General features: G+C 34.7%; 1 protein-coding gene across 12 annotated transcripts in view; it reads right to left on the bottom strand.

Moving 5' to 3' along the window:
- Window positions 1-12,522, bottom strand: part of SYNE1 (spectrin repeat containing nuclear envelope protein 1) — a 454,100-nt gene that overhangs the window by 302,881 nt on the left and 138,697 nt on the right. For all 12 annotated transcript variants that reach the window (XM_036871084.1, XM_036871085.1, XM_036871083.1 and 9 more), the window contains 7 exons: window positions 11,430-11,542; window positions 10,712-10,880; window positions 5,113-5,209; window positions 4,219-4,421; window positions 2,252-2,416; window positions 1,641-1,793; window positions 494-637 (listed from right to left, as the gene is read on the bottom strand). In XM_036871084.1, coding sequence (XP_036726979.1) covers window positions 494-637; window positions 1,641-1,793; window positions 2,252-2,416; window positions 4,219-4,421; window positions 5,113-5,209; window positions 10,712-10,880; window positions 11,430-11,542 — 1,044 coding nt within the window. The remainder of the gene's footprint in view (window positions 1-493; window positions 638-1,640; window positions 1,794-2,251; window positions 2,417-4,218; window positions 4,422-5,112; window positions 5,210-10,711; window positions 10,881-11,429; window positions 11,543-12,522) is intronic.

The following is a 12,522-nucleotide window of genomic DNA, read 5'->3' as shown; positions in this document are numbered from 1 at the left end:
CTTAAACCCAAGGTAGCTCTGTGAGATGAAGACGGAGAATTTTCACTGCATTGTGGCTGTGTAAGCGAAAAATAGCATAAATAATCTTAGAGTGGACGTATGTCAAATACATCTCAATAAAAGGTATTTGGGAATTCTTTCTCATTTAAATATATGATGTCTTCCTCCCCCTTCTTCCTCCTATTCTTCTCCCCTTGCTTCCCGCTTTGTTTTATCACTTTCAACTGGTCCCTCTGTCCTCCCAGAGGAGGCCTATCTTTCTATTAAAATACAGCTACTAGTACTTCTAAATTAATAAAGGTAATGCTTGGTATCAGCTCCATAGTTTCATTTTTAAAACTCATGACAAAGTTACTAGATGAAGAATCCCGATAAGAAATAAAAACATGATCTGCTAACAAGTAAATGATTTGCCCACAGTGACAGAGAACGAGTAAGGTGAGCTGGAGGCAGTGTTGGTCCCGCACAGACATGCTTTAAAATATTTTCCCACCTTGGTTAGCTGCTCTTTGAGCCCAGACATGGTTGCAAACATTTCGTTAGCTTCTTCTTGGGAGACCTCTTTGCTAATGAGGTGTGCTGTCTTTGTAATCATCTTATACTGAGCATCCGTCACAGGCACTCTCTGTTCAACATCCTACATGAATCATTGAAACAGCTACATTACCACATGATACATTTCCTCTTAATTTCAAGATTCGACAACTGGACACAAATCAGTATGCACTGAATAAAACTCTAGACCTGTCGTCATCTTTTGGAGATTCCAATGACTACTTTCCTTCATTATTAATATATGATATACTAGTAATAGCATACAAATAAATGTTTCCTTTAAAAGTCACCATAATCCTTAAGCTAACCTAAAGATAAGCTGAGGTAATCTTTACACTTTCAAAATACATATGTTAATGTAGTATGTAAACATTATATCAGGTAAATGCATGTTAACAATTTGGGGCAAGTCCTCTGACTTTAAAAATTAAACAACTTTTTCTTTAAAAAAAGTAATACATTGTCATTGTAGAAATTTATAAATTAGAGATAATAAGTTAAAGAAAATTTAATACAGTCTTCTCACACCAGAGCCAACATCCTTAGCACCACAAGGCTCTGCTAAAATTACTGAACAAAATTAGTATTTTTCCTGTGTGTGTTTACACCCATTTTTTATTTTTACAAAAAAACGATGATACTATTTTTGCTTTTCTTACTTAATAGTATATTGGAAAAGCCTTTCTGTCATTAATATTCTTCCATTACTTCATTTTTGAGAGCTGCAGGCTATTCAAAATATGTAAACAGCACAATTCATTTAGCAAATCCTTTATCATTGGAGGCATTTATGTAGAGGTGTTAACTCCAGACGTCTGTTTTTTCCTAGTACTTTATAATTTGATTGTAGAAAATAAAAAATCTCAATTAAAAAACTATTTTGAAGTTACTCTATGGTCAATAAACCTCTTTAAAAAATTCAAACAGATTTTTTTATGAGAGGTGCAAATCAGGATATGTACACATGTCAAAATGATGTCAAGTAGACACAGAAACAGCTTTTGCAATGGCCTAAGTAACTTCACTGATCTTTCTATTCACAATAGAATTGGTTTTTCACTTTGTGTTCTAGAAAATCAGCTCACCTCTAAGTCTTGAATAAGTAATTTGACATTAATAAAAGAGACTTCTACGGGCTCTGAAAGTTTCCTAAGGGCTTCAGTTGCAAAGTCAGACAGGGTAGTAACACAATCTGTGTATTCTTTCTTCATTCTGTCCAACTCATCAGCTCGAGCATACTGTTAAGAAAAGGGAGGGGGGCGACATCGAAAACCATTAAGCCAAGACTCTGGAAGCTTGTAACTTTCACTTCTACGTACTCTCTGGAATGGTTAGGTGGTAGGAAAGACTCTAATTCCTGATTCTTATTTTAGATACACTTGAAGTTAGTCCAATTACTGTGAAGAGAAGAAAGGAACTAGCAGAGAAGCAACGAATTATGATTTGATGCATGAATCATTCCATGTAAGTCGGCTCCATATGTCAACATAATCCTTAATCAAGCTTTACATTTCTGTTATGTTCCTCCTTTACAAATGGGAAAGAATAAAGGACCAAATAGAAACATAACAGTTCTAAACACATCTGTACTCTGCCTTAATAAGCTATAACAATAAAAGCGTCTCTAAACAGACTGTTTATCACAACATTTATGACGCACCCATGCTCTAGGCATAAATAGATTTGAAAAACATACTTGCTTGACTTCCATAAACAACTCTCTCCATCGTCCATTTAGCAACAGTAACTGCTGTTTGAGATCACGGGAAACCATCTCATCACATGTTTCAATCAGAAAATTGCCAGCATCGTTCATGGCAGTGTGCTGCTGTATCCAATGAGGCAAATTTCGAAAAAAATCCTAAACAAGAAACAATGCACACTACTGTAAACCATAAACCAAAAGTTAATAAATGATATGAAAGTAACCAGACTAGAGAAATATCTTTGCTCTAAAATTTGTGCAAATTTTAAGGTGAATCCTAAATCTCTTTCAAAATGGAAATTTTTAATAAAGAAGGTCAAAAATATGAACTAGAAATGCTGAATGTCTTTTTATAAGAATATATGCAATATCTTTTGCTAAAGACAAAACAAAGCATGGTGACCATTTTGTTATTCCTATTTTAGAGAGGAAAAAGCTGAATTTCTGTGAGTGTAAGGCACTTGTGCCTATAGTCTTTAGGCTAGTAAATACCAGTGCCAAAGTCATATAAAAGGCATAATATTTTAGGGAAATATATAGCTGTCTTAAAAATCGTTTGACCTGTTACTTTTGATTTTATTCTATTTTATTTTATTTTTTGGCTGCACCACGCGGCTTGCGGGATCTTAGTTCCCTAACCAGGGATCGAACACGTGCCCTCTCATGCCTTAGCGCAGAGCCCTAACCACTGGACCGCCAGGGAATTCCCAACTTTTGATTTTAAAAATCTGAATACTGTACATGAAGATAATTAACAATCACAGAGATAAACCCTTGAAGGAAAAAATTAAATTATCTGGGCCAAGAACACTTAATACAATGACATCCTTCCTTATTTAAGGTTACACACTTGGCTATGGAACAGCTTCCACTTGATTTCGAATTAAATGCATATGTGCATGTGCATAGATACACATATACACCACGGTAAAAACCAAGGACGCCAAAGATAATTCAAAATCGATTTCCTAAGCCATGTGCGGGAGGACTGCCTAGGTAAATCGATGACAGCAATTCTGTTTCCGGTCGTTATAGTCCCTTGGATGAAATTAACACACGACATCTACTAGGGCACTGCCAGCCTAATCAGAAAAGCCAAAATCTGTGCGGGTTACAGTTGCTCAGCTACACAAAAATACTTAATCTATATGAAATATAGAACGGGAAAACATAAAAATTATACATCTACTTGTACAACACAATAACAGAAGAACCAATCTTGCATGACAAGCAGTAATTCTAATATAAGTACTATACTTCTTAACGGGAATCTGGCATTTTAATCTTTTACATACATATACATAGTTTTTCCATGAGAAAAATACCAAGCTCCCATTAAGAAGTATATATACAGAAATCAGTCCATTTCATGTGCTCTTTTAATGGAAATGATATTAAAGTAAAACAGTTAACTCTTGCAAAAAAACACACACTCCTGTAACCGGAGGAAAAAAAATCACTCCTACCCAGAATAAGACCGTTGACTGAGGGTTGATAAAAATCCAAAAAAGAATAGCCAAAGAGACAAAAATGTAGTGACCCATCTGTTGAACCAGTGTATGCCATCACACAGATTTAGTACTACTTTAGCCAAAGTTGTTTTCATCTTCTCTTAAATTAGGAAATCCTCAGAGGCTGTGCACTGGACCTGCCCCTTCAAGCGCAGACCTTACTGTGTGTATAGCGCCCTCTGCTGCCTGTTGGCTCTGGCCACTGCTCCATGGGTTACTGCTCTTCTGAACGCAAAAGTCAAACATTGTTTTAACATAACTTTTTTAAAGCAGCATATTTCTTGGTCTAAAATAATTTAATAACCTGAAAATGCAGCTTGTCAGGCAAAGTCAAGATTTTTGTAACACGTTTGCAGATGTATAACACTCCCTAGACAAGTTTGCTGTGAAAATCTCCTATCTCTAAATTCACCTGTGCTTGTTTCCTTTTATAAGAAGCAGTCTTACCTTTTTGGCATGTTCTGACTGATTTAGCATTTTCTCAGCATCCTCTAGCCAAGCCTGAAGACTAGCCACGGTATTGTCATATCGGTCCCAGTTGGCAATGACTTCTTCCAGCATGCTCCGCACGCTCCTGACTTCCACTGAGAGGTTCCTCCACTGGACAGTGGTTTCATTCATGAATTTCATCACATTCTCAGCCTCTTCCACTGAAACGGATAGAACAAATTATAATCCTTATTTTATATTTTAAATCTACCACATCTTTTTTCTACGGTCTATACACTGGTGTGCATTCCTAATTCTTCCCAGGATTTTATATTCAACAGATATAACGTTAGAAGTACATTCAGCTAATGCTGGGGACATGTTATACCTTATTCATAGGTATTTATAAAGATTAAAGACAATGATATATTTAAAATTCCTGATAAATGGGATGCAATAAACGACGTATATTTGTTTGCATTTTATATGCACTCAGACACAGATATAGTATAATCACAAATGCTATAGTTCATTTTCAGCAAATTATTTTACAGTTGTGTCTTTACACTAACTTGAGTTTTCATAATATTCAAGTCAGTCCAGTTTTTGCCTTTAACAGTTGGAATTTAAAATAGGTTTGAACGTAACAATTTAGAAAACGAATGCTTATTTTCCTCTCTCTTAGAAGATTACACACACAGACATACATACACACACACACACAGGCAAATGATTATACAGGATAGGCATTTCACAAAGTCAAGGGGACTGAATCCAGTATGTGCTTTCCAGGCCAATGGCATGGCCACACAGAGATTCTGCAGAGAAAAAAATGATTTGATCATACTGAAACCTGTAGGTTCTAAATTCTACTGTATTCAATACTGCAACAAATTCTGTCTTGTGTTTTACCTGAACCATCAGCTTTGACGTACATCTCGGCTGTCTGTTTCAAGATCTGGTATGTCACTTCATATTGTTCAAAGAACTTGCTATTTTCTATAAAAGACTAGAAAAACAGGGAATGGTTAAACGATAACCAATACTGGCTTATATAGACATGCCAAAGTCAATTTTCTTCAGTATAGGTATGTGGATATGTTACCCAAATCTACCAACCTCATTCTTCTGAAAAATATCAAATTAATTCAACTGCCATAAATAACCTGATTATTTCTGAGAATATAACTTGATTCTACATTTTTAATTCTAATTCACTCCTACTTTGGGAAAATATTATATTTCTCCTCCACCCAAGGGTTTGTTTTTAGAAGAGACAGAAGTTTCTCCAGAGAACCTGGGGAGAACATTTAAAAAGCACTAAATTTGGAACAATGTTGTAAAGTGTCTAACTGTGTTTTAGCTGTGGGATTCTGTTGCTCTTTGAACAATAATTCTGGTGAATGATGGCTCTGAGGAACTTCAGATTATAAATAACTGGCACAATGCAAGGCACACTTTCTTAAAATAAAAAGTAAATACAAAAATATTTACAAGTAGAAAAACGTTAAATAATCACACATTCCATCCACGTTATCCATATGCTCTCATATTTCTATTACCTGGTATAAAAATTAAAGATAAGATGTGTCTATATCTATGTCTGTATGCAACTTACATATGTATTAGAGTTACTATAAGCAAATGGATACTATAAAATTGAGAATACACAAAAAATCCGTAGGTGAGTTTTATTATTGCTAACTCCAGGAAATATGAAATAATTCCTATTTCAAAGATTATTCCTACTTCTGTAAAGTAGAAAATTAATGTAATTATAGATAACAACATACTACCAAAGGCTTCTTCATTTCTTTTCATAGCATAATTAGTTCCTATGATGTAAACTCAGTAAAATACTTTGTGTCACTATTATAAAATACAAAATTAGTCTTCAAAAACCAGCTGAAGTCCTGAATAGGATGTTGATGAATGCTTAATATGGAGATGTAAAATGTTTGTGCGCAGAGGCAAAACTATTCATACAGCAATTCCATAGACATCCCTAGATTTTATTGTAGAAGTTTATAGTATTTCAAGATTATATTAAAAATACATATAATACATTTCATATCATTTTATGTTTGCATTTACTTATATAGTAACTATTCTTCAAATATATAATGAATAGAGAAAGCTGTGAATTACCTGGGATGGGGTTCCCTGATGAATACCTTATTCAATAACTTTAATAGGCTTTATTATTTTTGCATGAGAATTGGTTAGTTCATTATTTAGCCTTATGTCCTACTCCCTTAACCTCTGCCTGCTCCCCAAGTGGGGAAAGAGTAATTTACTGGAATTTAAATTTTGAATAATTTAACAAATAGGGAGGTCCTGGTTTGATCAAAAGTGGAAGATTACACCTAATGTTCAAGACACTGTAAGAAACTGAAGAGATAAATATATTTGGCAAAGTTTAAAAAAATAGTCTCCATTCAGTTTGGACACAAATTCCAAGAAGCTAATGGAAAAAAAAATTTCTGAAGTGTCAGATAAATGGGAAATAGTGCCTATACTGGACAGTAAGACTTACACATGCTTTTGCTAGAGTGGTTTACAAATTCATTATAATTGAATAAGAGAAAAGTTATTTCGAGTTTCATTTTTGGTCTAGGGTAGGAGGTGGGGAGAATGCTTTTAGATTATAAATGTTGTAGAGATTCAGTAAAGTGTTTTTGAGCTTTCTTATGAGGAAAACTAGGTAATTAATTTTTGAAGAAAGAAAATTGACTTGTTATTTTTGTTTCATTTATTTTTGCCCTTTTTTTTTTGAGTCCTGAGTAACTCCATTTAGTAACAAAATTATTTTGTCTATTAGAATCACTTTAGCAGGAGGACTGCTCAGTCTCCTTTTTGCTGTGAGCTATCTAGACAAAGTCTCTCAGAAGAATGCAAAATTAAGCACAAATGTTATGTTTAAAATAACAGTGACAGGATTAGTTTATTTCTTTCAAAATATGGCTTACATTTGGATATCAAGTTCAACAAATAAGACATGTTGGTCAAGGGACTTTTAAAGTTGGTGGCACTTCAAGAAAAATAAGATATTTCTTTATGCTACAAAATGCAAAGTATTTGTGGAAGGGACTAATTTTCTACTCTCAAAAGATAAATATAGATATAATAAATAAAAAGCTCATCAATTTCACTCAAAGGGAGCTAAACCAGACAATTTAAGATTTTAAAAATCAACTTTGAGAAGTAGTTTCATTAGAACTGCCTATTTAAATAAAATCATTAATAATCAAAAACAGACCATATGTTCACATTACTTGTGGCATTCACATAGTCTATGCTTCCAAGAGCTCTTCTTTTATGTGAAAGAATGAAACATTGTCTCATTTCTTCCATTGTAAAATTGGAGCGTGTGTTAACTAACATGGTTATGTCATGAACAATTCAAACCAATCATCTTCTGATTTACATTACAGTATGTAATCTCTCACCAGGATCATGTGGCCTAATTTAATCAACAAGCATTTGTGAAGTATTTTCCAAGAATTCCTTGAGCACTTAGGGGCTACGTACCTTACGTAGCCCCTGTGTAGTTCTCTAGTTCCTTAACTCTTATAAAAAGTATCTTTTTTTTGCAGATGATTAAAATTGAATTGAGAACTCAGACAAAGGAAAAGATAATTATGGAACCCTTACATCCCAAATATTACTTTGCTTATTGATGTAGCAGCATATGGCTCATTACAATCATTTCTTTTAGAAACCAAGTAAAGGATTATATTTAAGAAAGGGATTTTATGATTTTATTTGAAAGTCTTCATGCACCTTGAAATAGTCTGTTCTAAAGAGAATGATTTTCCCAAAAACTTCAAAAGAATGAGAGAAGCTCTGTGGGGTATGAGATAGAAGGAAAACAATAATGAGTCAGTCCTTTTTCCTTAAAAAATCCCTAATATTCTATTATTATTGTTGTTGTTGTTGCAGTTATTAAAAATTTGGGAAAGATTAAGTTATTTATAAGGTCACATGGGTAGCGAGTAGTTGAGCCATGATTCAACACATTTCTACGTGACTAGTGTGCAGGCTTCAATAATCTCCCCCACCTCACCCCACCCTGCCCCAATAACACGCTGCCCGTAACAGACATAATGGTAACTCGCAGGTTGCAGTATGGAAGTGTAAAATACTGTCAATCATGGACCAGCATTAAATGGAACTGATACTTATATGAACTACATTCTTTAAGTTCACTGAGCTGCAAGAGATCATTTCAATTATTTGGTCTTTTCGGTTTAAAAAAAAAAAAAAAAAAAAAAAACCTTGGGCTTCCCTGGTGGCGCAGTGGTTGAGAATCTGCCTGCCAATGCAGGGGACACGGGTTCGAGCCCTGGTCTGGGAAGATCCCACATGCCGCGGAGCAACTGGGCCCGTGAGCCACAACTACTGAGCCTGCGCGTCTGGAGCCCGTGCTCCGCAACAAGAGAGGCCACGACAGTGAGAGGCCCGCGCACCGCGATGAAGAGTGGTCCCCGCTTGCCGCAACTAGAGAAAGCCCTCGCACAGAAACGAAGACCCAACACAGCCAAAAATTTAAAAATTAATTAATTAATTTAAAAAAAAAAAACCCAAAAAAAACCAAAACCTTTTTTTCCCAGCCAATTTTGTTAGAGAGTAAAGTTCAGTACTTAAGCACAAAGGTTTCTGATTCGGAAAGATGTGGACTCAAATCCAGACTCCACTTCTTACTAACTCTGCCACCTGGAGCACGTGACTTGAGCGTTCAAAGGCTCGATTTCCTCAGTGAAACAATGTGAAAATGCCCAGCCCATAGGGTCATCACTGAGATGGAAGATGACACATGTAAAACACTTGGCACATAGAAAATATCAATATCCTACAATTATTAAAACTATTAAACTATAAACACCTTAAACCCCTTTTTGAAATAGAAGCTTAGGCGATAAATACATATTTTTTATCAGGTGATAAAATATTAGGAAATATTTATTAAAACCCGATATATTTGTAGAGTTATTAGCAATTTTACAAATAATTTTGAGAGTTACATTACCTAGCAGTTTAAAATTAGCAGCTCAGTGAATGTCTATGAGGTAGGCAGAGGGTACTGATTTTTTTTATTCATTAGTAATAATTCTTTACTTACACATGCTTTAGTTGAGACGTTCAAAGAGAATTATTAACATCTTTGTGTTGGAACATTAACCTGGTGGAACAGTCCCATTAGGTATTTCAACCTAATTGGCTCTCTTTAAATAGCGAGAACAAAGACGCATCCTGAATAATTACCTCTGAGCTCAGAGTGTATCACTTGACATGATTAAACCCGAAAATATAAATGCATATCTGTATTTAATATTTGTGGGACTAATGCAATTGCTTAAACTTAAAAAAAAAAAATCAGATTTCTCATTACTTTCCAAAAGCATTCAAAATGAATAAGGGAACATAGCGTCACAGATTTCACATTTTTGGACAAATGTTTCCTAGAAAATTGTAGTAAATCTAAAGAAAGATTTTATTGTTAACCTGTTAAACCTTGTTTTTTTTTTTTCAAATTCATGTTGTTTATTTAGCACTTAGAAAATAAAATTAAAATGTAGCAAAATATATTATGGTTCTAGGATGCTTCAGTAAAGATATGGTTTCAATAAATATTCAGTCATGCAAGTTACAGAGCCACTGAGAGTAGTCAGGTTAGAAATGGGCTTATATTTTAAATTCATCAATTTATCATTTAGAACTTGTGATTCAATATAAATGGAACAGTTACAGGACTGAGATGCCCTATTAACATTAATTTTGTGAGCAAATTTGTACTGCTACTAAATTGGGGGGGGCATGTTTAACTAAGAGAAATAAACTACCTTTAATAATTATAATTCTCTGATTATATGTAAATGGAAACTGCTAGTTACAGAATGACCTACTTTCCTCCTTAATGCAGGGCTACTACTCTATGTAAATATAGGATTATCTATGCTGATAGCCCAAAATATGAGAAACTCTTCAAAAATTAAGTTGGTACAGAGATTTGCAGACAAAATCTTACTTTTCCTGGGTGCACACAGGAAGCAGTGAAGCTCACAGAATGACTGTAAAAAAAAGGCATGCTTGACCTAATCTAAAAAAAAAAATACAAAAGTCCCCACATGAACAATTGAGGATTGTTCTAAACTACTCATGATTGGATTTTAGAAACATGAAGATAATCTTTAAGTATTTTAATTCTGGTTCAGTAGTGAGTTCACAGTCAGTTGTATGCAATGCAAAAACTTGCTTTTTTAAAGCAATAAAGCCAATCACAATGGTTCAATACGATTACTGCAGCAAAACCTTTCATATCTCCAAAGAATATAGGTATATATTTCAGATTGTTGTGAAAAGCTCACAAACTTACATCAAACCCATTTAACACACTGGTACCTTAATGTTTAAATTCAAGATAAAAGTAACAGTGTCCAATAAACTAGAAGATATTAGATACTAAAGCCAGGCGTCCTCTGACCTCTCTGTCAGCGCTAGGGAGACTTACCATGTAGTTCTGCAGAAGCAGTTCCACTGAATCTCTCCTCCCATACTTGATGATCCAAGACTTCAGCTTTGACTCTGCAAGAACCAGCAGTGAGAGCAGACGGTATTTTAATTCTAGAAATTCCATTTTCATTAAGTGTAGCTCTGATGTGGAGGAAACAAAATGAAACCTAGAAACAAAACACAGAGAATTTACAGAATGTAACTAATAGTAACAGAACGGGGCTTACTTAACCTGTTACATGTCAGTATTAAATAAGATGCAGGCACAAGGTCTTCTAAACTCTGGCTGAGCAATCACTCAGGAGATCTGGTTCTGTTTCTAGCTCTGGGTTTAAAGGCAAATCACAATTGATTGAAGTCTTTGATTTAGTTCTTTCCCCTGCCAAGATAGCTCTCATCTGTTTCTTTTATAAGCTGTTTTTGCAATATTACATAATGTTCCTCACAGTACTGAATAAAAATACAGCCTCTGAAGAAACCATTTCTGTGATTTCCAGGCTGTGGGTACATGCAGGTTTACTCTTTTCAACTAATAATATACTACAATATTGGCATTCTTAACATACGTTATGGGAACCCAATTTTTATGTACCAAACGTAAGCATCTCTGTTAAAAAAAAAAAAAAGTCAATTCATTGAAAGAAAAGAAATGGGAAAAAAAAAACATCCACCGAGCCTTTTAAAGACACTTCATTTAAAACCGGACGTTCTCTTACCTCTCAGCCATGTCCTCTAATTGATCAGGTGGTACTGGGATCCCGTTAACAGACCTGGTTCGGTAGATTTCATGGAATGCTCTTTTGTGGGCATCTGTGTTTTGAAGCAGATCCTAAGATACAATTAAAAAAAAAAAAAAATGAGGAAACATGTTCACAGGAGGCTGAGAAGCATAATCTTCAGCTTCCACGGATGAGGCAGTGTATTCAACAATTTGATCATGCTTCCATAGCCACACGCGGCTTGGTGCCGGTCACAGGGTTTTACCTTGTACAGGAGCCTGGGTGCTTGTCCATAAGGCCCCGTGCTAGAGCCGTAGCTAATAATTATGGCATCTTTTAAACACACATGACACTTGCACAGCAATGCATTCAGACATTTTAAAGGCACATGGTCCAAAGGGAAATGTAGTCAGTGCTATAAACAATGATTGTTAGTGTTTTTCTCTTTCTCTGATTTTGAATCTATTGATTTTTCAAAGCTTAAAACTAAGCACAACTAGTTTAACCCTTTAATGGTCAAAATAAAAATATTAAATTCTCTACTGTTATTCTATTTTGAGTGCATGCAGGGTACCATAAAGTGATGTTTGCTTGCCATCTTAAAGTAAGTCAATTACATTACAGCATATTATGAAAATACCCTTGTGGTTAGAAGAGTTCAGTCAAGCACAGGGAATGTCCCATAGATATCACAGTGGGAAGAGTAAATGTGATGTTTTATAAAGATTCTTTCCAGATTGTATAGAACTCCACAAATTTTAATAATTTATTTAGATTTGTTTTCTGGGTTTTTCACTGTCAAAAGACATATTTATATAAAGACTTACATGTACTTCACAATTCCTAGCAATTCTCACAATTTCTCACATAGAAGCAAAGAAAGAGAAAGGTGAAAGTAGATTCATGCCATATTTTCTAGAGCTTAGGTTGTTTCTCAGTAGCAGAGTAAATAGCCAACAGTTTGTCACTCACTGAAAAATAAGATATATTAGCCCACCAGAATGATACATTAAAGCTAACAGTTTCTCTCACACTAAGATTTAGTAGATTAATTGGAGAAAACATAAGCAAAAACCAGCCTAAATCCTAA

The sequence above is a fragment of the Balaenoptera musculus genome, chromosome 12 (genome assembly GCF_009873245.2).
Source record: "Balaenoptera musculus isolate JJ_BM4_2016_0621 chromosome 12, mBalMus1.pri.v3, whole genome shotgun sequence".
NCBI lineage: Eukaryota > Metazoa > Chordata > Mammalia > Artiodactyla > Balaenopteridae > Balaenoptera > Balaenoptera musculus.
Note: the sequence above shows the minus strand (reverse complement) of the source record. Positions and strands in the feature narration are given on the sequence as shown.